The following is a 27,563-nucleotide window of genomic DNA, read 5'->3' as shown; positions in this document are numbered from 1 at the left end:
GTCCAGCTTTTCTTTGGGTCCCGCCAGACGGCTTCTCCCGGCGCCGTGTGAGCTCCGTGGGACAGCATTACCCATGTGCCCAGCCGCTGCATGGGGCACGCTCAGCTGGAGACCACCTCCCCAGTGCCCCCAGTGACGTTTGGGGTTACCCCATTAAAGAACGCCTGGCCTGGGATGGGAAATGCTCCAGTCGAGTCCCACTGGTGCTAAACTGGTGTGAACTGGCGTTAATCTACATTCCAGGTTAGTTTCTAGAAATGTGCCAGCTCCTGTCTGCCCGCCCTCTCACTTCTCTCTGGATCTGCCCAGTCTGCAGCCGGGACTGTGGGGCCGCTAATTCAACAGACACGCTGTTGTTCACCCGTGTGCGATCCGGATCCCCCGGTGCGCTGACCCGGCACTAACGGCGGTGGGACCATGGCCCCGGGCAGACACCGGCTCCCGTGCTGGAGCTCATTCCTGGGGAAGGGAAGTGTTTAAGCGGCTCTCCCTCTCGCTAAGGATGGTCAGGGAAGTGTCCACCCGCTGAGCACACTGAAGTCGGTCCAAGCGGGGCTGGCCAGGCGTGAGAGGCTGCCCCAGGAGCTCAGAGGCTCCGCTGAGGCTTGGGGGGGCCCCTCCTCTGTGTGTCCCAGAGCAGCGAGTGCTGCCAGGTTCCACTCCCATCCCTCCGAGCTGTCTCGCTCTGCTGACGGTGAAAGTTCTCCGACCACTGCTGAGGGGGGCTGGTGGAGCCCGGGGTGCCCAAGGGAGCAGGGGGTGCTCAGCAGCTTTGAAATGCTCATGACCAGGACTGCGGAAGAGCTGTCCCTGGACATGTCACCTCCATGGGCAGACACAGGGCACCCCCACACATTCGGCTGTGGGGTGGCTGAGGGGATTGCAACTCAGGGTGGGAAGTCCGAGAAGCCTTCAGGGGCGCCAGGAGGTGCTGGACGTGGGCTGGGACACCTCACTTGTCCCTTAGATCCCGCTGAGGATCCCTCTCTCCAGTATTACCTTGCTTTTCAAAGCTGGAGATCCTGTTACAGTTGCCTTTATCAGGCCACTTTGGGTCTCCTCAGAGCAGATAAGGTTTGCTTGGCAAGGTCCTGCGGTACAGACAGTGCTGGCCAGTGCTAATGGCTCTTTATCAGCTCATCTCCAAACTGCTGAGGAGGTGGCAGTGCCCAGCCACTCCCCTGTGCCTGGCTGGGGACAGCCCTGTCCTTCCTCCAGGTTTCCCAGCATCTGCTGTGACCTGTAGGGAGCTGGCAGGGCTCTGCCTACAGCATCCCCTGCCCCGCTGAGTTGTGTGGGACCAGCCTGTGCTGTGTTGGGGTGTCCCTGGGGACGCAGGTTTTGGCATCCCTGTGGCCAGCACTTGGGGAGCTGCTGCTTTGTCTGCCTGTGACCTTGCTCACCGGCGAGCGGCCAGAGCATGGCCTTGGCATGGGGAACACGCAGCTCCTCTTCCTTCCTTCGGCCTCAGCTAATAAAAGGCACCATCCCTGTATGACAGTGAGGTCTCCAGCGAGCCTGGCCCCCACACGTGACCCTGTGCTCCCCGCAGGGCTCTGGGGGTCAGTGCCCAGCCCGGCCGGTCCGAAGGATCTGAGGCAGCACCGACTGGTGCAGGGTGAGTGTGGCCCTGGCTCGGGGCACAGGGGGAAGCAGGATCCGTTGGGCATGGGTGCTGGGGGAGCACGGCTGCCATGCCACCCCGGGGCTCCCAGTGCTGCTGCTGGAGACGTACCCTGAGCAGGCACAGAGGGATTCGCACAGTGCAGGACGAGTCCTGGCCAGGCTGCCCGGCTGGGTGGCCCCGTGTGCCACATGACTGGGCACGGCAGCCTGCGGAGGTGCCACACCAGCTCCTAGCCAGCTCAGGCATGGGGCACTGCTGTCCTCCGGCTGGGCCACCACCGGCTTGTACCTGGCCTCTGCCTCACCTTGGTTAACGCTCGTTGTGAGCAGGTCCCTCCCCTCGCCTGGCACGCTGCTGGAGGAGGAGACAGGCACCGGCCGCCCTCCTCCAGGAACAGCCGCCGAGCCCAGCGGGGCTGAGCTGGCCAGCACTGCAGCCCACCTGGGCCATGGCCACCTGCCCGGCGCCCAGACCCCACGGGCACAGGTAGGAGCCGGTGCACTAGCGGGGAGCCCCAGGCACGGCAGAGCTGCGGGGCACGGCACAGCCCATGGCACGCGGCACAGCCCTGGGACACGGGCCAGGTGCTGGCAGCTGGCACGAGGGGGCACACAAGGAAGGGGCCATAGCGTCCCTTGAGAGAGATGGGCTGGGTCCCCTCCACGCCTGCCATGCACTTCCCGGGGCTGGTGCCTGTTGGACTTTGCTCCGGGAGCCGTGGCAGTGGGGAGGGCCGCGGGTCCCTCTGGAGGAATGCGCCCAGCCTGTGGCACCATGGCTGTGCCCAGGCGAGCTCCCGCTGGGGCAGACACTGGGTGTGGCTCCACCCTGGAGCACCCCTGCCATGGGGCATCCCTAAGCGGGGCAAACAGCGGTGCTGTGGGCCCCATGCAGCCGTGCCAGTGTCGGGTGCCCATCCTGCTGTGCCGCCCTGCGAGCGGCGGCAGGCGCGTTCTTGCCGTGCTGTGCCGGGAGCCCTGAGAACGCGGCGCCGCTGGCTCACCAACCCACGAGGTGCCCTTTTGTTCACCGGTGGAGCCCGCCGTGCTGCCCGCGGGCCGGGGCGTGCCAGCGCTGCCGACGCCTGGCTGGTCTGGCCTCCGCGGGCGGGCAGGCAGTGGGGGCCTCCAGGCAGAAGGAATCGGCAGTGACATTCCCGTAGCCTGGAGACCGCCGTCCCTTTCAGCGGGCAGTCCATTTGAATAAGAATCGTGCGCGGGGAAGGGGGGCCGCCGGCCGCCGCCATCCCATTGCCGCCCTCGCCCCGGCTCATTTCTGCACACCCAGCCTGGGGGGCAGTGGGTCCCACGCCGCCCTCACCCTTGGCCTTGGCCCCGCTGGACACTGCAGGACGCCAGGTACCAGGGGTTCGTGGGGCTTGGGGACCCCCTCGCCGGCATGTGGCCCTGCACCGCCTTGCCCGCCACTTTGGCGCGGCTTCGAGCGGGCGGGTGGCGGGGCAGCGCCGTGGCCCCCCCGCCGCCCTGAGCCCCCCTGCCCCGGCTGGCTCCCACGCAGGGACAGGAAAGATGTGTTTGGGCAGCGCCGGGGCCAGGCTTTGATCCAGCACTTGCAAGGCTGGGAGCGGGCGGTACCAGGGGAGAAGGAAACACAAAAGGCAGCTCCAACCTAAATTTAACAGCGATACCAGGGATGCCCTAGTCCAGCCGGCTCCAGTGCCCCGGCTCCCCTCCCTGGCTGGCCCTGGCCCGGCAATGGGACCCCCCAGGGACACCAGTGACACTCAACACAGGATGGGCACGGCACAGCTTGTGCAGGGTTTGGGGGTGCAGGGCATTGCTGTGCACCCGGGTCTGTGTGCTGCAGCACCCCGGGCCCGTGCAGGGCTGGGGCATGGCCGCGGGGGTGGGCGCTGGGTGTCACCCCAGGGGACTTAGTACCCAACTGCCCACCTGGCCTCACTCCCCTGTGCTGTCCCTGGGGTGCACTGCATGCCAGAGCTGGGTGGGTGCACTGTGGGGACAGGCTGGACCCTGGCCGCTCTGTGCCCTGTACCGTACCCCACGCCCTGCCACAGTGTCGTCTCTGTGTCCCCCCAGACAGAGCCCCTGGCTGCCCATGGACCTCCTGGCACTCGCTCTCCTACTGGGTAAGCGCTGGCTTTGCTGGGGCACCATGCATGGCTGAACACCCCGTGTACCCATGATGTGGGGGCTGCAGTGGCCCTGGGACCCAGCCCGGGGCGGAGGGTGCTGGGCAGCAGGGGCGGTGGCGATGGCGATGCTCCCTGGCCAGCAGCAGCCAGGGCCTGATGGCCACAAATCCCAGCGAGGAATCCGGGCTGCACTGAGCCCCGGCAGGATTAGCGAGCGCCTGACCTGGCTCCTGACTCTCCCCAGCACCACTCAGCACCCCGGGGGCTGCCCGGCCCCCCGGGAGCACAGGCAGCCCAGCCCCCTGCTCCCTGCCCCCCGGTCACGAGGCCGCGGCGCTGCTGCCAGCACCTTTCTGGGTCACGGAGCTTCGTGCTGCATCAGTGGGTCGGGACACGAAGATGGGACATGACAGGATGGCTGGGGGTGGGTGGGTGCTGGGCAGGCGTCTGGGTGCATGGGGCAGTGGAAGGCACCCAGAGGGGCCCTGGCGCAGCCCCCAGCCCGTGTCCTCGTGCTCCCTGCAGCAGGGCTGCTGGTGACGGGGGCCTGGCAGGAGCCCGACCCGAGTCACGGCTGTGCCCGCGGCAGCTGCTACCCGGCCACCGGGAACCTGCTGGTGGGGCGAGCCCCCCGCCTGAGCGCCACCTCCACCTGCGGGCTGGCCGGGCCCCAGGAGTTCTGCATTGTCAGCCACCTCCAGGTGAGCCCACGCAGCCCTGGCACAGCCCTGGCACAGCCCTGGCACAGCCGCGGCACAGCCGGGCACTAGTGTAGCCTCCAGCCGCCTGTGCCTGACGGTGCCACTCCCCGGCACAGGACTCGGAGAAATGCTTCACCTGCGACTCGCGGGATCCATCCCTGCCTGAAAGCCACCGCATTGAGAATGTCATCTACCTGAGCGGCCCCCACGGCCAGCGGACCTGGTGGCAGTCAGAGAACGGTGAGACCAGGGCTGCAGTGGGTCTGCCCCGTGTCCTGTGTGCCTCGGGGCTGCGTGGCAGTGGGACCCAAGGGGTCTTTTGCCACCACCTCTCTGTGTCCCCAGGCGTGGAGCACGTCAGCATCCGCCTGGACCTGGAGGGCGAGTTCCACTTCACCCACCTCATCATGAAGTTCAAGGTGGGTCCTGGCGCATTGGGATGGGATGGGATGGGATGGGATGGGATGGGATGGGATGGGATGGGATGGCTCTGCAGGGACTGCGAGACCAGCTCTCCATCCCATCTTGGGTGTCGTGCAGACCTTCCGCCCCGCCGCCATGCTGGTGGAGCGCTCAGCCGATTTCGGACACAGCTGGAAGGTCTATCGCTACTTCGCCTACAACTGCTCCAAGCTCTTCCCTGGTGTCCCTACCCAGCCCTCGGGCTTGGTGGACGAGGTGCTGTGTGACCAGCGCTACTCCGAGATCGAGCCCTCCAGCCATGGGGAGGTGTGTGGGGCTGGGGTGTTGCACAGGGTGGGCCGAGGGGCTTGAGAGGGACAGGGTCACCCATCACTTCCTCCCTCCAGGTCATCTTCAAGGTGCTGGATCCCTCCATCCCTGTGGCAGATCCATACAGCCCAGACATTCAGGGTGCGTGGCCAGGAGTGCCAGGTCTGTGGAGCCGGGGGGCGGTGGGGCAGGTGTTGATGGTGTTATTGCCACCCCCCAGACCTGCTGCGTGTCACCAACCTGCGGGTGAACCTCACCAAGCTGCACACGCTGGGGGACAACCTGCTGGACACACGGCAGGAGGTGCTGCACAAGTACTACTACGCCGTGGATGAGCTGGTGCTGCGCGGGAGCTGCTTCTGCCATGGCCATGCTGCTCACTGCGCCCCGGCACCCGGCGCCCCAACCTCCTCCATCCCCAGCATGGTGAGGCGTACGCAGCCATCAGTGCCGCACAGTGTCCCCCGAGGCCCGGTGGCCACACTGAGCTGGGTGCTCCCCACCCAGATCCATGGGCGCTGCGTCTGCGAGCACAACACGCAGGGGCTGAACTGCGAGCGCTGCCAGGACTTCTACCACGACCTGCCCTGGCGCCCAGCCGAGGGCTCCAGCACCAACGCCTGCCGCCGTGAGTGCCCCATGCCAGCACCATGCTGTGCCCGGGGACTTGGGGTCCCATACGCTGGGTTGGGGGAGTGGAGGTCCTGCACGTTGTGTTTAGGGACTTGGGGTTCCTGCATGTTGTGTGTGCGGGGTTCAGCATCCCGGGGCTGTGGCTTGGGGCTGGGGATTGAGGGTCCCACGTGCTGTGCTTTGGGGTTGAGGGTGCTGCATGTGGAGCTGGAGCTTGAGGGGGTCAGGGTGCTGCAGGCTGCAATTTAAGGGGGTTGGGGTGCATCATGATGGGATGTGGGGCTGGGGATTCTGCAGGCTGAGGCTGGAGGCGCTGAGATCAAGGAGCTGCACCCCCGAGTTTGGGGTGGGGGTGCTGCCAGGTGGGGAGTTGGGGTTCTGCATGCCATGTCATGTCACCGTCCCCGCAGGCTGTGACTGCAATGAACACTCGCAGCGCTGCCACTTCGACATGGCCGTCTACCTGGCCACGGGCAACACCAGCGGGTCCGTGTGCGATGGCTGCCAGCACAACACCATGGGCCGCCGCTGCCACCTCTGCAAGCCCTTCTACTACCGGCACCCCCGCTCTGACATCCGCTCCCCCACTGCCTGTGCCCGTGAGTGCCGTGAGACCCCAGCCCCACGGCTTTCCCCAGCCCCACGGCTCCCAGTGCCACCAATGCTGGCCCCACAGCTCCCAGTGCCGGCAGCCCCAGCTCCCCATGGTCTCTGTCTCTCGGCAGCGTGTGACTGTGACCCGGCGGGCTCGCTGGACGGAGGTGCCTGCGATGGGCACACGGACGTGGCGCTGGGCATGATCGCGGGGCAGTGCCGCTGCAAGGAGAACGTGGCCGGTCCCCGCTGTGACCGGTGCCGGCACGGTGCCTATGGCCTCAGCCACGGCGACCCGCAGGGCTGCCAGCGTGAGCCGGGACACAGCGATGGGCACGGGAGGATGTGGGGTGGAGGGATGGGGATGGGGAGGTGGGTATGGAGGGATTGTGGTGGAGGGATCATGATAGAGGGGTCATGATGGAGGGATGTAGATGGATGGATGGCGATGGAGGGATGTGGGATGGAGAGAAGGGGATGAAGGGATGGGTATGGAGTGATCATGGTGGAGAGATGGGGATGGAGTGCTGTGGAATGGAGAGATTGTGATGAAGGGATGTAGGATGGAGGGATGGAGATAGAGGGATGTGGATGAGGGGTAAGGGATGGAGGGATGTGTATGGAGGAATCATGAAGGAGGGATGTGGAATGGAGGGATGGAGAGTCAGCAATGGGGATGGGGGGGTGAGGGATGGAATACACAGGACGGGGAGAGAGGGCTGTGAAACCCATGAGCTGCGGTGCCACATGGCAGCCCCTCATGTGTGGGGGTGCGTGTGTCGGGGGCAGCATGCAGATGTGACCCGCGGGGCACGGTGGCCGGCAGCTCGCCCTGCGACCCCATCAGTGGGGACTGCTACTGCAAGCGCTTCGTGGCCGGGCGCTCCTGCAGCCAGTGCGTGGTGAGTGCCCCTTCCAGCCCCACACCGCGCTCCCTGGCTCTGACTCACCCCAGCCCCACGGCACCCCCCAGGGCTGGGCTGGCCACACACACGCCCCACACCCCCCCACTCTCATCGCAGCCTGAGTTCTGGGGCCTGAGCTACGATGTGGGGGGCTGCCGGCCCTGCGCCTGCGACTTCGGGGGAGCCTACAGCAACCGGTGGGGCACGGGGACGGGGGGAGCGGGAGTGGGAACAGGGCTGGGGGTCAAGTGTGGGGGGAGGGAGGGTTGAGGACATCAGTGGAGGGCTGGGGAGATAGAGGGGTCTTGGGATGGATAGAGGGATCTCCATCCCCAGAGATGGAGGGATGGGGACAGGGGTGGATGGAGGGATGGCTGAGGACAAAGACAGACAGAAGGACAGACCAAGGGACAGGATGATCACCCCCAGGTGCTCCATGGAGGATGGGGCTTGTCCCTGCCGTCCTCACCTGATGGGGCGGCAGTGTGACCAAGTACAGCCCGGCTTCTTCTGCGCCCCCCTCGACTACTACACCTACGAGGCTGAGCAGGCCACCAGCCATGGCCACGGCCACCCTCAGCTCCCAGTGAGTCCCAGGCTTGTGCATGGCTATCGCTGTGCACCATGCTCCATGCATGGCTGTCACTGTGCTCTGTGTGTGGCTGTCACCCTGTCCTGCATGTGGCTGTCCCCATGCCCTGTGCATGGCTGTCCCCATGCATGGCCAACTGTCACCTGTCCCGTCCCCGCAGGGCGCCATCCGGGCTGAGGTGGCCCAGGACTGCCTGGACTATGACCCGGGGGAGCCAGGGGGACGGAAGGGACGCCCGCGGCACCAGCGCAGCCCCCCTCGCACCCCCCAGCCCCGCGGCCCCTCACGTCGTAGCCGCGAGCAGCCCCCCAAGGTGAGCCCCAGGGGGGCAGGGTGGAGCATGGTGGGGTGCTGTGGAGTGGGGGGCAGAGCCAGGGGAGCCGGCGCTGAGCTGTGCCCTGTCCCATCCAGCCGGACGTGGAGGAGGTGGTGCGGGATGGCACCGGGCACATGGTGACATGGACGGGCTCGGGGTTTGCCCGGGTACGCGACGGGGCTGGCCTGACCTTCCGTGTGGACAACGTGCCGTACCCCATGGACTACGAGCTGCTGCTGCGCTACGAGCCTGAGGTGAGCGCGGCCACAGCCACAGCCATGGCCATGGCGGGTATGGCACAGCATGGCCCTGATGCCACCTCGCCTGTCTCTGCAGTCAGCCGAGGACTGGGAGGCCGTGGTCAGCGTCAGCTCCCGGGTGCTGCCCACCAGCCCTCGCTGTGGGAACCTGCTGCCCTCCGAGCAGATGTACCGGGAGAGCCTGCCCCACAGCCAGAGGTGGGCACGGCGTGGGCTGGGATCGTGGGATGGGATGGGATGGGATGGGATGATGGCATGGCATGGCATGGCATGGCATGGCATGGCATGGCATGGCATGGCAAGGCATGGAATCAGGGTGGGCTGTTATGGGATCAGGGTGGGATGGGATGGCATGATGATAGCATGGGATGGGATGAGGATGGAGATGGGAACAAGGATCAGGACAGGATAGGTACAAGGACATTCCTGCCACACTCCCAGAACTGAGGGATGGGCACGGGATGGAAACAGGGACAGTCCTATGGCCCCATGGGAGGACAAGGGATGGGAACAGGGTCAAGGAAGATGGTTGGGTCCTGCTGTTGTCCCATGGCTGTCCCCATGGCCCTGCTGTTCCCATACCGCGATGCCTGCCTCTGCACAGGTACGTGCTGCTGTCCAGGCCCTTCTGCTTTGAGCCAAGCACCCCCTATGAGGTGACCGTGAGGCTTCAACGGGCTGGTGTCACCCAGCGCCACCCCAGTGCCTTCATCCTCATAGACTCGGTGAGCAGGGTCCTGCTGCACCTCACGCTGGGGGCTCAGCAAGGGTGGAGTGATGGACAGGGATGGGGGACCATGGGCATGTGAGGTGGGGATGGGGCTGGGGATGTCAATGGGGCTGGGGACAAGGAAGCCTATGGAGATGGCAATTTGGGTGGGAGCATCAATGGGCTTGAGGATGTTGATGAGGTTGGGGATGTCAGCGGAGCTGGGGCTGTTGATGGGGTTGTGGGGGTCGAGCCCCCAGCAGGGTCAGGGCTGCCCTGGGGCAGATGGATCTGTCCTGGGAGCAGGGGCTGGGTCCTATGGAGGGTGGTGGTTGTGCCCGCCCCCAGCCCCATCTCCCCTCCTGTTCAGCTGGTGCTCCTGCCACGGGTGTTGGAGCTGCCAGGCTTCCACGAGGCAGAGGGAGCAGCTCGCCGGGAGGAGCTGGAGCGGTACCAGTGCCTGGAGGCGTTTCGCATGGCCCCCCCGTCCCCCCTGGCCCAGGCCTGTGCCCGCCTGGTCTGCAGTGTCTCGGCACTGCTGCACGGCGGGGCCCTGTGTGAGTGGGGGTGCTGCGGGTGGCGGGATGGGACGGGGTCAGGGGATGTGATGGGAGCAGTGGGCTAGGTGGAGCCAGCGTTGTGGGTCACGATGGGTCTGTGCCCATGGCAGGGTGCGGGCAGGGTGCGGGCAGGGTGCGGGCAGGGCAGCCGCGGCTCCATGCTGGCTCTGCTGCCCGCAGCCTGCCAGTGCGACCCACAGGGCTCCCGCAGCAGCGAGTGCCAGGCGCAGGGAGGGCAGTGCCAGTGCAAGCCCCACGTCATCGGCCGCCGCTGCGACCACTGTGCCCCCGGCAGCTACGGCTTCGGGCCCCTGGGCTGCAGCTGTGAGTAGCAGGATCTGTGCCTGCCAGGCGTCCCTGTCCCTTCTGTCTGTCTGTCCACGCAGCTGTCAACGCCCCATTTGCTGCCTGTCTGACTGTTCACTTGTCTGTCCATCTGTGCACTTGTCCATCTCAGCCCTGCTGTCTTGCAACCCATGGGTTGGGTCTCAGTTCCCCCTCAGTCCATCTGTCTTTCCATCCATCCATCCATACGCCCAAACCCCATGCTCCTGCCTGGCGTGGGCACTGCCCTGCCTTGCACTGACTCATCTGTCCATCCGCTTGTCTGTCTGCCCACAAGAACCCTCCTGTGCTGTAGCCTATGGGTTGGGCATGCCCTGGGTGCTGGTCCCTCATCTGTCTGTCTGTCCCTGTGTTGCTGTTCCCCTGTGCCTGACCCGAGCTGTGCCATCCCGCAGCCTGTGCCTGCTCCCCGGAGGGCTCGGTGTCCCAGCTATGTGACGCGGTGAGCGGGCAGTGCCGGTGCCAGCCTGGTGCCGTGGGCCGGCAGTGTGACCAATGCCAGCCCGGCCACTGGGGCTTCCCTGCCTGCCGGCCCTGCCAGTGCAACGGGCACAGTGAGGAGTGTGACCCCCGGACGGGCAGCTGTCTGCACTGCCGCGACCACACCACCGGCCGGCACTGCGAGAGGTGATGGGGATGGGGATGGAATGGGATGGGATGGGATGGGATGGGATGGGATGGGATGGGATGGGATGGGATAGTAGGGTGGGATATGATGGGATAGATGAGGTGAGACTGAGATTATGAGATATGAGAGATGAGAGATGAGATGAGATGAGATGATGAGATGAGATGAGATGAGATGAGATGAGATGAGATGATGAGATGAGATGAGATGAGATGAGATGAGATGAGATGAGATGAGGTGGGGTGGGATAGTAAGATAGGATATGATGGGATGGATGAGATGGGATATGATGGCATGGCATGGGATGACATGGGATGGTGGGATGGGGCAGGATGGAATGGAGGATGGGATGAAAGGATGGGATAGGATGGGATGGGATGGGATGGGATGGGATGGGATGGACCCTTGGGGCCACTCACTCCTTGTCCTTGCAGATGCCAGGACGGTTACTACGGGGACCCAGTGCTGGGCTCGGGGCAGCAGTGCCGGCCCTGCCCCTGCCCTGGCTACCCCGGCACACGGCACTACCATGGCAGCGCCTGCCACGCTGATGAGGAAACCCACCACATTGTCTGCCTCTGTGCGCCTGGATACACTGGTGAGGGGCAGAGCGGGCACTGTGCAGTGGGGACCCCCCAGCACCGGGACTGCGGGACCCCTGGCACCCATGGACCCTGTCCCCACAGGACCCCGCTGTGACCGCTGCTCCCCTGGCTACTTCGGGGTGCCGGAGATGGAGGGGGGAGCATGCCGGCCCTGCCAGTGCAACAACAATATCGATGCCAGCGACCCAGGGGCCTGCGACCCCCACACGGGGCACTGCCTGCGCTGCCTGTACCACACCGCCGGGCCCCACTGTGCCCACTGCCAGCCTGGCTACTATGGCAATGCCCTGCAGCGTGGCTGCCGGCGTGAGTGGGGGGCTGCACCAGGGCAGGGAACGTGTGAGGGTTTGGGGATGTGGGTGGGTTTGGGGTGATGCAAAGGCTCAGGTTGTGGGGTGAAGCTTGGGGCTGCTGTGGGGTGTGGGTGCATTGGGCTTGTGTGGAAGGGTTGGTCAGGGTTTGGGTGTGTCTGGGGGTTTGGGAGTGGGTGGGGGATTTGGGGCTGTGCCCGGGGTTGGGGGTGGGCAGGGGACCTGGATCAGGGTTGGGATGTTGGGTTCCAGGGGCGCTGGGGCTGTGCATGAGTTTGGTACTGAGCCAGGGATTTGGGGTGCTGGGGCCAGGTGCTAGGAGGGCATCGCCTGGGTGGGGGGTACAGGCTGAGTCCCACGTACCCACCCACCCCCCTGCAGGCTGCGGCTGTGACCCGCAGGGCACCCTGGCCTCCCACTGCACCGCCGGCACCTGCGCCTGCGACCGCGGCACCGGAACCTGTGCCTGCCGGCCCAACGTGCTGGGCAAGAGCTGCGACCGCTGCGCACCCCACTTCTGGAGCCTGGGGGGGCTGAGGGGCTGCGAGCCCTGTGGCTGCCACCCCACACGTGCCCTGCACCCCTCCTGTGATGCGGTGAGCACCCCCAGCACCCTGGCATGGCTGCACTGCCCTCCTGGCACACGGTGTGCTGCTGGCTGAGCCCACTGCTCTCGCTGCAGGTGACGGGGCAGTGCCAGTGCCGGCCCGGCTTTGGGGGCCGCGTCTGCTCCCAGTGCCAGGAGCATCACTGGGGAGACCCCGAGCGGGAGTGCCGAGGTGGGGGCATGTTCCAGGAACTGGGGACGTGAGGGCTCTGGGGACCTGGGGTGTGGGGAGAACCTGGGTACATGGTGGGACTCCAGGGATATGGGGGGACCTTAGGGACAAGTTGGGACCCTGGGGAGATAAGCGACCCTGGGGACATAGTGGGAGATTCTGAACACAGGGGCACTGGGGAGATAGTGGGATGCTGAGGACATGGGGGACTCAGGAGATCCTGAGGATATGTTGAGGTTGTGGTGACATGGTGGGACCCTTCGGACATGGGGGACCATGGAGCTGTAGTGGGATGCTGGGGGCATGGTGGGACCCTGGGGACGCGGGGGACCTTGGAGACACAGCGGGATGCTGGGGACATGGAGGACCCAGAGGACCCTGAATACACAGTGGGATTGTGGGGACATAGGAGACCCTGGGGACATAGTGGGGTTCTGGAGACACAGGGAGGTATGGTGGGACGCTGGGGACATAGTGGCAGTCTGGGGACACAGGACTCCCTGGGGAGGCTGGGACATGCCACCGCCTGTCTCCACAGCATGTGAGTGTGAGCCACTGGGCGCGGAGAGCCTGCAGTGCGAGCCAGCCAGCGGGCAGTGCCAGTGCCGGCCGGGCTTCGGGGGGCTGCGCTGTGACCGCTGCCAGCGGGGCTACCAGGAGCCCTTTCCCCACTGCTCGCCCTGCCACCCCTGCTTTGGGCGCTGGGACCTGGCCCTGGGCAGCCTGCGGGACGGGCTGCGGCGCCTGGGGGCGCAGGCACGGGCGCTACGGGAGGGGGGAGCTGCACCCCAGCTCAGCCCCCACCGCCTGCGGGAGCTGGAGGAGGCCCTGAGGCGCGTGGAGCAGCTGCTGGCGCAGGGGGGCAGCCCTGGTGGCCCCCTCCTCAACGAGCTGCCCCGGCAGCTGGACAGCACCAGGCAAGTGTGCATGGTGAGCTGGGGGTGGGGATCCCTGTTTTGTCACCCAGAAAAGCTTGAAACCCCTCTTCCTCCCCAAAGGATGGAGCTGGATGACTTCTGGAAGCAGCTCCAAGAGCTGGAACAACATCTGGATCAGCTGTCACAGGCAGATGTGCAGCACCGCAACCGGCTAGCCGGGCTGACCCGTGAGCTGGGGGGTCTCAACCGAACCACCTCCCACCTCCAAATCCTCCTCAGCACTGTGGCAGCAGCTGGATTTGAAGGTAAGAGTATCTGGTGAGGATTGGGGGGTTCTGTGGGAACCATCCTGGCCACACCCTGACACCAGCACCCGCAGAGTCGTACCGCAGCATCCTGGCGTCGGCAGAGAACTCGCGGCAGGCGGAGGCGGTGGCCAATGGCACGGTCAGCCAGCTGAACAGGGCACAGGCCACACGGCAGGCTACTGAGAAGATGCTGCGGCAACGAGGCGATGCTTTCCGCCGTGGCACAGCTGCGGCACGGAAATCCTTGCGGGAGGCACAGAAACGGGTGATGGGACTCAGTGTCACTGGGATCAATGAGAAGGTGAGAGCAGGACAGGGTGGGGCAAACTGGCTCATGGGAGGAGACCCCCATGCTGGGGATCTCCCCCCATGCAGTGTTGAGCTGCCATCTCCACCACTGGAATCACCACAGATTTGTGGGATGCCTGGAGACCAGAGCTGCAAGGAAGCGCCTTGTGGAGGAGCCTTGTGCCGGGATGGTGTGGGGACACGGCGCTGCGGTGGCACAGGGTGTGCAGGGGCACTGCCCGTCTCGGTTCGAGCCCTGAGCAGCGCCCGTAATGCCTCGCTGCAGCTGGAGGTGGCCTTGGGGCAGCTGGGGGTTGTGGCGCAGAAGGTAGGGGTGGTGGCTCCATTGTCCCCTTGTACTGTGCATGGTATGTTTGTGCCATTTCTGTGCCCCTTTGCATGGACATTCATGCCCCCATGAACATCCCACTCATTCCCTTTCCATGCCACTATGATGTCCCCTTCCATGTCCCACACTGTGCCCTTTCCATGCCTCTTTGCATGTCCCCTTGCATGTCACACCTGTGCCCTTTCCATGTCCCCAAGCACATCCTGCCTTTTATGTCCCTCTTATGCCCCTTCACACAAGCCCCTTCTGCCACTTGCATGTCCCTCTGGGCCACTGCTGCACTCCCTTGTGCACCCCATTTCTGTCCCCTTGTGGGCCCCTTCTATGGCCCCTCATACCCTGTGGCACACTCCGTTCCTCCTGTCTGCTTGCACACCCCCCATGCCCCTTTGCACATGCTGTTACCATCTTGTCCCCATGCATGACCCCTCATACACCCTGCCCACCCTGCTGTGTCCCCTCCCCGGGGATGCCCCATAGCCCCACTCAGCCTCGCGCTCCCCAGACACAGGAGGTGCAGGAGCTGGCGCAGGGGGCGCGGAGCCGGGCAGAGGAGGTGCTGGGGCGGTCACAGGCTGCCCGCAGCCGCTCGGAGAAGGCGACGGCTCAGCTGCGGGACTTCATCCGCCGAATCAAGGCTTTCCTGGCAGGTAGCACCGGCTCAGGGTGGGTGCACGGGCATGGTGGGGGTCAGTGTGCCCACCTTGAGCCCACCCCACTCCCTTGTCTCCACAGAGGAGGGAGCTGACCCAGGCAGCATCGAGCTGGTGGCTCGGCAGGTGCTGAATATCTCCCTGCCCAGCAGCCCCCGGCGGATCCAGGCGCTGCTGCAGGAGATGCAGGAGAGCATCGGCCAGCTGGAGGGGGTGGACGCGGTGCTCAACAGCACGGAGCAGGGGCTGGCCATGGCGCGGGGGCTGCTGGTGCAGGGACAGAACGCCAGGTGAGTGGCAGGGGACATGCTAGGGTTGGCAGGGGGTGTGGGTCCATCCCCCAGTGCTGGCAGCGGCTGGAGCTGCCCGTGCTGCTGCAGGGAGCGAGCGGAGGGCGTGAGGGATGAGCTGGCGGGGACACAGCGAGCGCTGGAGGCGGCGCGGGCACAGGTGACGGCAGCGGGGAGTGCCCTGCGGAGTGCCAGGGATGCCATCCAGGTGACCGAAAGCAGAGCCAAGGAGGTGAGGGACACTCAGGTTGCCGGCGTGCTGGAGCTTGGGAGTGCGGCCAATGCTGCTGGCACAGCTGGGGAGTGAGGATGGTGCTTTGGGTGTGCTGGGGGCAATGGGGTCAGTGCTGTGGGGGCATGGGGAATAACAAGGTTGGGGCCATGGGTGCACTGGAAGTAATGGGGTCGGTACCATGGATGCTCTAGAAGCAATGGGTCAATGCTGTGGGTGTCATGGGAGTAACTGAGTTGGTACCATGGGTGCACTGGGAATGGTGGTGTTGGTGCCATAGGGGCACTGGGAGTAGCAGGCTCAGTGCTGTGGGTACACTGGGAGAGTAAAGCCGATGCTGTGGGCACACCAGGGGCAGTGAGGCTGCGTCAGGGGCACATGGATGACGTGGGGCGGGTGCCGAGGGTTTGCCGAGGCAGTGGGGCTGGCAATGTGGGCGCAATGGCAGCCGGTGCCCATGCATGTCCAGGTAGAGCGCAGGCTGCAGGCGCTGGAGGGGAAGGAGTCACGGGCGCAGCGGCGGCTGCGGGAGCTGGCACAGCGCGTCACTGCTCTGCGGGAGCGGGGCCGGGACACTCGCCGCATGGCCCAGCAAGCCAAGGATGGGGCACAACGTGCCACCGCCGCCTCGGGGACACTCAGCCAGGTGAGCCTTGGCCCTGCCTGGCCACAGCACAGCACTGAGGGGGCATGGGGTGCTGGGGGGTTTCAACCTCACCATGTCCTTGTGCCACCAGGACCTGGCACAGGTGACGCAGCGCTACGTGGTGCTGAAGGGTCGAGTGAGCGGGCTTGCTGGGGTGTCCAGCGGGGCCCTGCAGCGTGTGACACAGCTGACAGCGGAGGCCCAGGACCTTCTGGACAAGGCCAGCAGCAGCAAGAGGAAGCTGGAAGGTAGGGGGGCAGCATGTGGTGAGGGGCATTCCCTGCCACTCCCCACCCTGCTCAGTGCACACCTCTCCATGCACATCATAGAATCATAGAACAGGTGGGGTTGGAAGGACCTTCAAAGCTCACCCAGTCCAACCCCTGAAACGAGCAGGGACATCTTCACCAGCTCAGGCTGCTCAGAGCCCCGTCCAGCCTGGTCTGGGATGTCTCCAGGGATGGAGCATCCACCACCTCTCTGGGCAACCTGGGCCAGTATTTTGCCACCCTTATTGTAAAAAATTTCTTCCTTATGTCTCCTCTTGTCCCCCTGATCATGTCCCACATTGTGCCGCAAGGGTGACCTTGGCTGGGGACATGGCAGGGGGCTGATCCCTGACCATGGCCTCATCCCACAGAGCTGGAGCAGCACTTCGGGGCCAACGAGCGGGCGATGGCGGCGAAGGCGACGCGACTGCAGGCGTTGGAGCAGCGAGTCTGGGGGCTGCTGGAGGAGATCCGGGAGAGGGCCAACGCTTATGCCACCTGCTAGGGACCAGCGGCGGGACCGGGAGCTGGAATCCGGTCCTGCCCCGCAGCCCTCCCCGGTTCCCGCAACCCGGGGGTGCCATCCCTTCCGCGGGTTCCTGTAGCACGGCCGCGCTTGCAAATAAAGCCCTGAACAGCGGCTGCCCGTGTCCGGTGCCTCCCGCGTCCTGCCCGCCTCCTGCCCGCCCGCGGCCGGCGCTCCCCGCTCCGGCCGGGATCCGCCCCGCGCTTTCCGCGCAGCCCCGAGCGCTGCGCCCGCCGCCCAGCTCGGAGGGGGGAGTGGGAGGGAGCGGGACGGGAACGGGAACCGGCGGGACGGGACGGCACCTGCCGAGCGCCCCCTTTTTGCGCCCCCTTTTGCGCGCCTCTTGCGCCCCCGCGATGCGGAGCCCCGGCGCCCTCCTGCTGCTGCCGCTGCTGGCCGGTGAGTCCGCGCCCACCCCGGCAACAGCGGGGCCCGGGGGGGTCGGGGTTCGGCCCGCCGCCCTGTTTCCGGGCGGCCACGGAAGGGGCCCCGGGCGGTCGCGGGGGGAGCCCCGTCCGGGACCCCCCACCGCCAGCGCCCTCAGCGGCTCTGTGCCCCGCAGGGCTGGGGGGGGCCCCGGCCCCCGACTTCCCCCAGGTCTGCGCCCGTGGCAGCTGCTACCCGGCCACCGGGGACCTGCTGGTGGGACGAGCCGCCCGCCTGAGTGCCACCTCCACCTGCGGGCTGCGCCGGCCACAGCCCTACTGCATCGTCAGCCACCTCCAGGTGAGCGGGACAGGGACGGGGTAGGGACCAGGGGACACCGGGTGGGGACCAAGGGGACAGGACAGGGTTGGGGACACACTCCGCCGAGCCTCCCACTCGCAGGAGGAGAAGAAGTGCTTCGTCTGTGACTCGCGGCGACCCTACGATGCCCGTGCCAACACCAACAGCCACCGCATCCAGAATGTTGTCACCACCTTTGCCCCCCGCCCCAAGAAAGCCTGGTGGCAGTCGGAGAATGGTGAGCTGCAGGCGGGGGCAGCAGGGTGTCCCGGGGGGGCTCGCCTTCCCTTCCTCCCACGCTGAGGAAGTGTGACTCAGCCAGCGGCCGCGGCCGCACCCCTGGACCACGGCCGGCTTGGAGGGATGAGCCCCGGGGACCCACAGAGTGGGTGCTCCCTACAGTTACATGTCCTGTCCCCAGGCGTGGAGCATGTCAGCATCCAGCTGGACCTGGAGGCTGAGTTCCACTTCACCCACCTCATCATGACCTTCAAGGTGGGTCCCAGCCCGCGGGTACCTGGGGTGGGATGTAGGTGGGACAGGATGGTGCAGGATGGGATGTCATGGGACAGGCCAGGATAGGAAAGGACGGGATGGGATGGGGCCTGTGGGGCTGGCCCCATACCACCTGCATGTCACACAGACCTTCCGCCCCGCGGCTATGCTGGTGGAGCGTTCGGCTGATTTTGGGCGCAACTGGAAGGTTTACCGCTATTTCGCCTATGACTGTGCCACCTCCTTCCCTCACATCCCCCGTGGGCCACTGCGCCGCATTGATGATGTTATCTGCGAGTCCCGCTACTCTGACATCGAGCCCTCCACCGAGGGGGAGGTGAGGCCCTGGCAGTGCCCTACAAGGGTCACGGGACCCCTCTGCTCTCCCCTTACCACCCTACTGTCCCCCCTAGGTGATCTACCGGGTGCTGGACCCTGCCATCCCCATCCAGGACCCCTACAGCCCTGCTATCCAGAGTGAGTCGCCCTCCTTGGGCTCCTGCCTGGCTGCTCTATTTTGGGTGCAGCTATTTTGGCCGCTCTCTCCCTGCTCTGAGCCCCACAGTGGGGCCAGGGCCAGATCCAGCCAGTGGGGCCTCAGGTCTCTCCTGCACCCTACCCAGTGGGAGCAGCTAAAGGTCAGGCTGCATCAGATCGAGCGGAGGGGGATGGCTGTGTCAGAGCTGAGCCCAGTGCCGAGCGGCAGCCATGGTGCAGGATGGGGTCAGTGATGGGCAGGGGAGTCAGGCCGGTGCAGTACGCAGCGGGTTAATTGCCCAGGGCTAAATTTAGCCTGAGAGCAGGAGGGGAGGAATCTGCAGGGCAGGGCTGCTGGAAAGCTGCTGTCCCTAGGGGAGCCGTCCCATCCTGCTGGGGCCCCCAGGCTGCACCCGCCTGGATCAGCCGTCCTCCGGGCACAGCCCTGGCGGTGTGTGCCCCGATGCCCAGGAAGGTGCCCTTGCCCAGAGTGCTTGTTCTGCACTGGTGAGGTCCCAGCCCTCATCTGCTGGGGGGGGACCTGCAGAGCCCCAACCCTGCACAGCCACATGCGTGAGAACTGAACCACTACAACTACGCACAGCCCAGCCTGGCCACATGCAACCACGTGCATGTGATCCAAACCACGCACAGCCCTGTGCCAGTCAGCCAGGCCATAGAAAGCCGTGCCCAGCCCGATGGTGCGTAGCCCTGCGTGGATACCCCATGCCACGCACAGCCCAGAGCAACTCTGCACAGGCAGTCCAAGCTGTGCCCAGCTCCGGTCAACCACCCACAGCCCCCATAGCCATGCACAGAGCTGACCTGTGCATGGACAAACCTGGCCACCCCGTGCCAAGGCTGCTCTCTCCAATCCTGCAGACCTGCTGCGTGTCACCAACCTGCGAGTGAATCTCACCAAGCTGCACACACTGGGGGACAACCTGCTGGACACACGGCAGGAGATCCGGGAGAAGTACTACTACGCGCTCTATGAGCTGGTGCTGCGTGGGAACTGCTTCTGCTACGGGCATGCCTCTGAGTGTGCCCCGCTCAGCAGCAGCCCCGTCACCACCGACGGCATGGTAAGGCCAGCCAGCCCCATGTGCCCTGCTGGGGCCAGGTAGCTGGATGGCCTGGCCCCACACCCCTCATCGTGACATCCTGGCAGGTGCATGGACGCTGCGTCTGCAAGCACCACACGCAGGGGCTGAACTGTGAGCGCTGCCAGGACTTTTACCACGACCTGCCCTGGCGCCCGGCCGAGGGCTCCAGCACCAACGCCTGCCGCCGTGAGTGCCCCACACCGACACTGGCTCCTGGCACAGAGATCCCAGTGCCGTGACTGGCAGGCTGCACTGTGCCGGGGGTGCTGGGATGTGCTTGGGTGGGGGCTGGCAACCTGCAGACCAGCTGGAGGGGTTTGGGGTGCTGGCGGCTGTGGTTCGGGAAGGTTTGGGGTTGGGATGCTATATACCAAGGGGATGGAGGGCAGAGCTGGAGAGATTTGGCACTGGGTTGGGGTGCCACATGCTGTGTCATATCACCGTCCCCGCAGGCTGTGACTGCAATGAACACTCGCAGCGGTGCCACTTCGACATGGCCGTCTACCTGGCCACGGGCAACACCAGCGGGTCCGTGTGCGATGGCTGCCAGCACAACACCATGGGCCGCCGCTGCCACCTCTGCAAGCCCTTCTACTACAAGGACCCCAGCAAGGACCTGCGGGACCCTGCCGTGTGCCGAGGTTGGTGCTGGCGGGTTCATGGTGCAGGGTGGGTGGGGGGATCAGGGTACTGACCCTGCCTGTGCCCCCCCAGCCTGTGACTGCGACCCCGAGGGCTCTCTGGACGGAGGGCTGTGTGACAGCGCTGATGACCCAGCCCGGGGGCTGATTGCGGGGCAGTGTCGCTGCAAGGAGCACGTGGCTGGTCCCCGCTGCGACCGCTGCAAACCCGGCTTCTTTGGCCTCAGCGCTGCCAACCCGCAGGGCTGCCAGCGTAAGTACCAGGGAGGCACCCTGTGGGGTTAGGTGTGTGGCTTGATCCCCCAGACACCACTGCCTTTCTGTGCAGGGTGCCGGTGTGACCCCCGTGGCACGGTGGCTGAGGGCAGCCGGTGCGACCCTGTCAGCGGTGACTGCTTCTGCAAGCGGCTGGTGACCGGGCGCAGCTGTGACCAGTGCCTGGTGAGTGAGGGTATGCCGGGAGCTCTGCGTGGAGCTCAGGGGGCCTGTGCACAGAGCACAGGACCGTGCACAGTGCTCGGGGCCATGGCACCGCAGCTGGGCGCTCCCTGACACCCTTACCCTCTGCAGCCTGAGCACTGGGGGCTGAGCCACGACCTCCGCGGCTGCCGGCCGTGTGACTGCGACGTGGGAGGTGCCCGTGACAACCTGTGAGTCTTGGTGTGGATGCAGGGGGTGAGGGGTGTTCCTGCTGGCATCGGGTCTGACAGTGCTGCTGGGTACCAGGTGTGCCACGGAGACGGGACAGTGCCGGTGCCGCAGCCACGTGGTGGGACGGCAGTGCGGCCAGGTGGAGCCTGGCTTCTACCACATCAACCTGGACCACTACACCTATGAGGCTGAGGATGCTCGGCTGCATAAGGTAGGAGGTGAATGTGTCCCTTGCAGGGCACATAAGGCAGAGCAGGGCCCTGGGTGGCTCTTTGCAGGCTCTCCAGGCCAAGGTAATCTTTGGGGTCCCTTCTTACACTCTCCCCTTCACACCAGGGCTCAGTGGTGGAGCGTGAGCCCCCCACAGACCACCCGGCTTCATGGACGGGGACGGGCTTTGCCCGCATGCTGGAGGGTGGCTATGTGGAGTTTCACGTGAGTGATGTGGCTTTCTCCACCGAATACAACGTGATCATCCGCTATGAGCCCCAGGTGAGCACCAGACGGTGAAGCCGACGGTGGGATGTATCGCCAGATTGAGAGGTGGTGGTGGGGAGTACTGGATGGCGGGGCTTTTTGGCACAGCCTGTTCTCTGCCGGCAGCATCCAGAGCCCTGGCAGGAGGTGAGGGTGAGGGTGCTACGCCCCAGCCCTGTCTCAGCCAGTAGTCCTTGTGGAAACACCATTCCAGCTGACGACCAGCTCTCCGCCAGCCTCCCCTCGGGTGCCAGGTGAGTGTCTCACCATGATGCAGCTGCGCTGAGGCTTGCAGGAGGCACCCGGCTGCCCGTGCTCTGCTTTGTCCCCCCACTCAGGTACGTGGTGCTGCCCCAGCCCATCTGCCTGGAGCGGGGCGTCTCCTACACCCTCCGCCTGGAGCTGGGCTGTGCCGCCACTCAGCAGGACCCCTCCGCCAGCGTGCTCATCGATTCGGTGAGGGGCAGCCAGGCAGCGGGACAGGGACAACAGCCCTTCATGGGGGGCAGGATGCAGGCATGGGGAGAGACAGGCGTGACATCGCACTGACTTGTCCCCTGCAGTTGGTGCTCCTGCCCCGTTACTCCTCACTGGAGATGTTCATCGCGGGCGACCCCAGCTCCATGGAGCGCCGGGAGATCTTTGAGCGGTACCGCTGTGCCCAGCCCTTCCACACTGTGGGGCCCTCGCCTGTGGCTGAGCCCTGCGCCAGGCTCCTGCACAGCCTTTCAGCCATCCTGCACGATGGGGCACTGCGTGAGTGTGACCACCCCGTCCCACGCCCCGTCCCACGCCCCACAGCCGCTGCTCACCCTGCTCTCTGCTCGCAGCCTGCCTGTGCGACCCCCAGGGCTCGCTCAGCGCTGAGTGCCGGCCCCAGGGCGGGCAGTGCCGCTGCAAACCCAATGTCATGGGACGGCGCTGCCACCGCTGCTCCCCAGGAACTTTTGGCTTTGGGCCCGGCGGGTGCCGAGGTGAGTCCCGTGGGGCTGTGGCAGCCTGGCCTGGAGAAGAGCCCAGGCACCCCAGGTTTGGGGGAACCAGGGAGGGATTCTCCCCATGTGCCAGGGGCAGATGCCATGGGTGTTGTGCCTTCCAGCGTGCCAGTGCAGCAGGGAGGGGTCGGTGAGCACCGTGTGTGACAGCGTCACGGGGCAGTGCTCCTGTCGTGAAGGTGCCCACGGCTCGCGCTGCGACCGCTGCCAGCCCGGCCACTGGGGCTTCCCTGCGTGCCGGCCCTGCCAGTGCAACGGGCATGCTGAGGACTGCGACCCCCGGACGGGCAGCTGCATGCGCTGCCGTGACCGCACGGACGGCGAGAGGTGCCAGAGGTACATGGGGTGTGTGCTTGGTGCAGGGCAGGGTGCTGCTGGCAGCCCCGGCCCTCGCTGAGTGCCTGCGTGCAGGTGCGCAGCCGGGCACTTTGGGAACCCAGCGCTGGGCTCTGGGCAGCACTGCCGGCCCTGCCCCTGCCCTGAGGGGCCTGGCAGCCCCCGCCACTTCGCCGCCTCCTGCTACCAGGACCCCCGCTCGCGGCAGGTCGTCTGCCACTGCAGCCCTGGCTACACAGGTGAGTGCCCACCACTGTGTGCTCAGTGCCCTCGGTGGTCCCCAAGTCCCCAGGCACTGCCCAGCGCTCTGTGCCGGCAGGTCCCCGCTGTGATGAGTGTGCCCCTGGGTACTACGGGGACCCACTGCAGCCCGGCGGGCGTTGCCTGCCCTGCCAGTGCCACGACAACATCGATGCAACGGACCCAGAGGCGTGCGACCGGCGCACAGGGCGCTGCCTGCGCTGTCTCTACAACACGGCGGGGCCGCACTGTGCCGAGTGCCAGCCGGGCTACTACGGGGATGCCACGCGGCACAGCTGCAGGCGTGAGTAGCCATGGACATGCCAAGACAAATGCTTCCAGGGCCCAGCATTTTCCCTGGGGACCATGGTTGCCCATACCCCTGGGGTCCCCGCAGCCCTGCCCTGCTCTGGGCTGTCTCCAGCTCAGCCCTGGCACTGTAGCCCCAACCACATCATTGTCCCTGTGCCCAGCTTGTCCCATCCCTTCTACATCCTCATCGCATGCCCATTCCTGTCCCCATTCCATCTCATTCTTACTGCCACCCTGGCTCTGTCACCATCCCATCTTCATCCCATCTCTGTCTGGTCCCTGTTCCATCCCATCCCCATCAGTGGTTCTCATGCTGTTCCCATCGCATCTCCATCCTGTCCACACCCCGCTCCTGCCCAGTCTCTGTCTCCGTCCTGCCTCTGCCTTCACCCATTGCCATCCCCATCCCATCCCTGCTAGTGTTGCCATCCTGTCTGCACCTCCAGTCCCATCTCCATCCCAATTTCTTGCCAATCCAGTCCCTTTCCTCATCCTGTCCCCATCCCCTTTCAACTCCCCTGTCCTCACTCAGCGCCTCTCTGGTTTCAGGTTGCTCCTGCAACGCGCTGGGCACCGACCCCAGCACCTGCGGGCCCCAGCAGTGCCAGTGTGACGGGCGCAGCGGGCAGTGTCACTGCCTGCCCCATGTGGAGGGCCAGAACTGCGACCGCTGCAGCCCCAACTTCTGGAACCTGGGCAGCGGGCAGGGCTGCCAGCCCTGCGCCTGCCACCCACAGCACGCCCTGACACCCGCCTGCAACCAGGTGTGATGGGGATGGGGACGGGTCTTGGGGTGCTGGGCTGGATCTGGGGACACACTGCGGCAGTGCCAGCATCTGCCGCGACATGTCTTTCAGTTCACGGGGCAATGCTCGTGCCGGCCAGGCTTTGGGGGCCGGACGTGCGGTGACTGCCAGGAGCATCACTGGGGCGATCCACAGCGGCAGTGCCGAGGTGAGAGCTGGTGCCGGCGGGGGGTCCATGGTGGGACTTGCGGCGCCCTGACCCCACTGTCCCCACAGCCTGCGACTGTGACCCGCGTGGCGTCGCCAACACCCAGTGCCACCGCAGCAGCGGCCACTGCGAGTGCCGGCCTGGCATATCTGGTATCCGCTGTGACCAGTGTGCCCGCGGCTTCGCCGGTGCCTTCCCCGCCTGCCAGCCCTGCCACCCCTGCTTCGGGGACTGGGACCGGGTGGTGCAGGACCTGGCTGCCCGCACTCGCGCACTGGCACAACGGGCCAGCCTCCTGCAGCACACCGGGGCTGCCGGCGTCTTTGAAGGCACCTTCCGCCGGCTAGAGGAAAGCCTGGCCACCGTGCGTGACGTGGTGGCCGCCCGCAACACCACTGCCACCACTGCCGCCCACCTGACACACGCCACAGAGGGGCTGCGGTAAGCACCCAGTGCAGGGCACAGCTCCTCAGGGTGTCCCCAGGAGTGGGTTGTCACCCTGTTCCCTTGCAGGCGTCAAATTGAGGAAGCGACAGAGAGGCTGACGCGGCTGGAGGGGGAGCTGACAGCCACCCAGGATGCCAACTTCAACGCCAGCCACGTGCTGAGCGCGGTGGACCGGGGTGCCCGTGCCCTCAACCACAGCCTGCAGGACCTGGAGCACCGGCTGCACACCCTCAAGACCTCCAATTTCCTTGGTGAGCCATGTCACAGAGCCAGGTTGGGGCAGTGGGGCCGTGGCCAGGGCTCTGACAGTGCCCTTGCCACCTCCAGGCGCCTACGACAGCATCCGCCAGTCCCATGAGGAGTCACGGGAGGCCGAGCGCCACGCGGACGCCTCCACCCGCGCCGTGCCCAGCCCCGTCAGCACCTCGGTGGCCACCCGGCACCGCACCGAGCAGCTGCTGGCCAGTCGGCGGGACGACTTCAACCGCCAAAACGCAGCCAGCCGGCGGGCCCTGATGGACCTGGCGGCAAGGGCACAGGCACTGAGCCTGCACCCGCTCAATGAGGAGGTGGGACTCGGGAAGGGGACTGGGAGGATGCTGCCGGGAGCCGCTCTGAACCCACGCCGCCTTGCAGGTCTGCGGTGCAGCAGGCGACGTGCCCTGCGCTGAGAGCCCCTGCGGGGGAGCCGGGTGCCGGGATGAGGACGGGGGACGGCGCTGTGGGGGCCTGAGCTGTGGCGGGGCTGTGTCCACAGCTGACAGCGCGCTGGACCGCGCACGCCATGCCCAGGAGGAGCTGCGGCAGGCTGCCGGCGATGTGGCCCAGCTCTCCCACAAGGTGCGTGGCACATGGGTGCTGGTGGGAGCAGCTGGCACGGCTGTGTCCCCCAGCCCTCAGGGCTGATGCTGAGGATCTCTGCCCCTGCCCAGGTGGCTGAAGCCAAGGGGAAGGCGGATGAGGCCCGGCAGCGGGCGCAGGCAGCCCTGGACAAGGCAAACCAGACCAGGGCTCGGGTGGAGAGCTCCAACAAGGAGTTGCGGGAGCTCATCAGCCAAGTCAAAGCCTTCCTGAGCCGTGAGTGCTGGCATGCCAGGGGGACTGGCTGCCCCCACCCAGCACTGCGTGGCTCTGCGCCTGCGCTGCAGCTGCATCACACTGCACTGATGCTGCACCGCACGCTCCCTATGCTGCATGTGGGCTGTACCACCCTGTCACCACACTGTGTTGCATGGTCCCTGCCCGACCACCCCATACCCCCTATAGCCATCCCCTGATCCCATGCCCTGCCCCACATTCCCTCCCCATGGCTGACCCCTGACCTCCACCACCCCTCGGTCCACCCATCCCCTCTGTCCCGGGGTCCTGTGAGGGGCAACACTGATGGCTCCCACCCGCAGAGGAGGGAGCTGACCCCGAGAGCATCGAGGTGGTGGCCAGCCGGGTGCTGGAGCTATCGCTCCCCGCCTCGCCGGCACAGATCCACCACCTGGCTGAGGAGATCAAGGCACGGGTGCACAGCCTGGCCAGCGTGGACGCCATCCTGGAGCAGACGGCTGGTGATGTGCGCCAGGCCGGGCAGCTGCTGCAGGACGCCCAGCGGGCCAGGTGAGCCTGGGGACATGGGGACACATCCTGCTGGGAAGCTATCAGGCTGGGCTGGCGCTGAGGCCGTGCCACCCCGGCTGCAGGTCGCGGGCAGAGGGGGTGCGCGGCACGGCCGAGGCAGTGCGGCAGGCGCTGGAGGAGGCACGGCGAGCTCAGAGCATGGCCGAGCAGGCACTGCAGCGTGCTGCCGGTGACATACAGCACAGCGAGAGAGTCCTCGGCACGGTAAGGGCCCCATTGCTGCTGCCTCAGCCCCACAGAGACGGGCAGGGACCCGTCCTCGCTGTGTGCGCTCTCTGATCGTGCCTGCCCCCCGGGCCACTGCTCCCCAGATGCAGGTGCAGACGGCGAGCGCAGAGCAGCAGCTGGCAGATGCCATGGGGCAGATCGGGCTCCTGGACGGACAGACAGATGCCCTGAAGGTGAAACGTGCCAACAACAGCCTGGCAGCCACGCGCGCCCAGGAGGCAGCCAGCACCGCGCGGGACCGCGCTGGCGAGGCCAAGCAGGTGGGTAACGGGGGGTGCATATGGGGGTCTGGTGGGGGGGTCCCTCGGGGGTCCCACTGACCATCCCTATTGCCTGTCAGGTGCTGGAGGGGCCACTGCGGGACCGGTACCGCACGGCGCAGGAGCTGGTGGAGCACCGGGCACAGGGCGCGCAGCAGGCGGGCAGCCGGGCACAGCGGCTGCGAGACGAGGCTGCGGGGCTGCTGCAGGATGCCCAGGGCAAGCTGCAGCGGCTGCGAGGTGAGGCCGGGGTGGCGATTCAGGAGGTGGGGCTGGTGGGGGCCAGGGTGACCTGCGTTCCTCTCCGTCCCCCTTGTCCCCACAGCGCTGGAGGAGGCGTACGAGCGGAACGAGCGGGTGCTGGACGCCAAGGCGGCCCAGCTGGGCGGGCTGGAGGCCAGGATGAGGGAGGTGCTGGACACCATCAACCAGCAGGTCCAGATCTACAACACCTGCCAGTGATCACCTGGAGGGGCCCTGGACCCCCCTAGGCCCCCAGCCTCTGCCTGCCCCGGAGCCGTGGGCAGCGTGGGGGCTGCGGGGCATCCCCCGTGTGAATAAAGTTACAGAGCAAACCGCCTGAGCTCTGCCCCGCGCCGCGGAGCCCCGCGCCTGCCCCGGAGTGACCTCCTGAGCCCGAGGCGTGGGGGCTGCCGGCCGTGCCGCCCCTGGGTGCAGGACACGGCAGGGCGGGGGCGGTGGGTTGGGCCGGGGCGGGCTGTGGGGCTCCGGGAGGC

The 27,563-nt window shown here is 66.3% G+C and overlaps 2 protein-coding genes across 2 annotated transcripts; both read left to right on the top strand.

Moving 5' to 3' along the window:
- Nucleotides 1-1,871: 1,871 nt before the first annotated feature.
- LOC308044117 (laminin subunit beta-2-like) lies at nt 1,872-16,931 on the top strand (the record flags this gene model as incomplete). Its single annotated transcript, XM_080350593.1, is given in 37 exon segments — nt 1,872-1,919; nt 1,921-1,975; nt 1,978-2,113; nt 3,688-3,737; nt 4,269-4,444; nt 4,561-4,684; nt 4,790-4,863; nt 4,985-5,173; nt 5,254-5,317; nt 5,397-5,602; nt 5,684-5,804; nt 6,220-6,408; nt 6,535-6,714; nt 7,193-7,305; nt 7,426-7,505; nt 7,738-7,894; nt 8,061-8,213; nt 8,312-8,470; nt 8,553-8,674; nt 9,081-9,201; nt 9,556-9,742; nt 9,926-10,069; nt 10,486-10,717; nt 11,153-11,316; nt 11,405-11,629; nt 12,016-12,230; nt 12,317-12,413; nt 12,952-13,330; nt 13,412-13,596; nt 13,671-13,900; nt 14,012-14,215; nt 14,742-14,886; nt 14,972-15,179; nt 15,270-15,411; nt 15,881-16,057; nt 16,149-16,305; nt 16,698-16,931. Coding segments are annotated over 37 exon segments (5,742 nt in total). The 3' UTR covers nt 16,832-16,931.
- Nucleotides 16,932-17,208: 277 nt separating this feature from the next.
- On the top strand, nt 17,209-27,288 carry LAMB2 (laminin subunit beta 2; the record flags this gene model as incomplete). Its single annotated transcript, XM_080350249.1, has 33 exons — nt 17,209-17,251; nt 17,415-17,578; nt 17,681-17,816; nt 18,000-18,073; nt 18,222-18,410; nt 18,487-18,550; nt 19,433-19,635; nt 19,722-19,842; nt 20,109-20,297; nt 20,371-20,550; nt 20,626-20,738; nt 20,868-20,947; nt 21,024-21,159; nt 21,285-21,440; nt 21,552-21,679; nt 21,764-21,881; nt 21,989-22,181; nt 22,256-22,399; nt 22,525-22,756; nt 22,832-22,995; nt 23,076-23,300; nt 23,858-24,072; nt 24,166-24,262; nt 24,331-24,703; nt 24,776-24,960; nt 25,037-25,278; nt 25,346-25,549; nt 25,642-25,786; nt 26,110-26,317; nt 26,401-26,542; nt 26,650-26,826; nt 26,907-27,066; nt 27,152-27,288. The coding sequence occupies 33 exons, from the start codon at nt 17,209-17,211 to the stop codon at nt 27,286-27,288; spliced, it is 5,337 nt and encodes a 1,778-aa protein (XP_080206375.1).
- Nucleotides 27,289-27,563: the final 275 nt, after the last annotated feature.

The sequence above is a fragment of the Nesoenas mayeri genome (genome assembly GCF_963082525.1).
Source record: "Nesoenas mayeri genome assembly, chromosome: 10".
Taxonomy (NCBI): domain Eukaryota; kingdom Metazoa; phylum Chordata; class Aves; order Columbiformes; family Columbidae; genus Nesoenas; species Nesoenas mayeri.
Note: the sequence above shows the minus strand (reverse complement) of the source record. Positions and strands in the feature narration are given on the sequence as shown.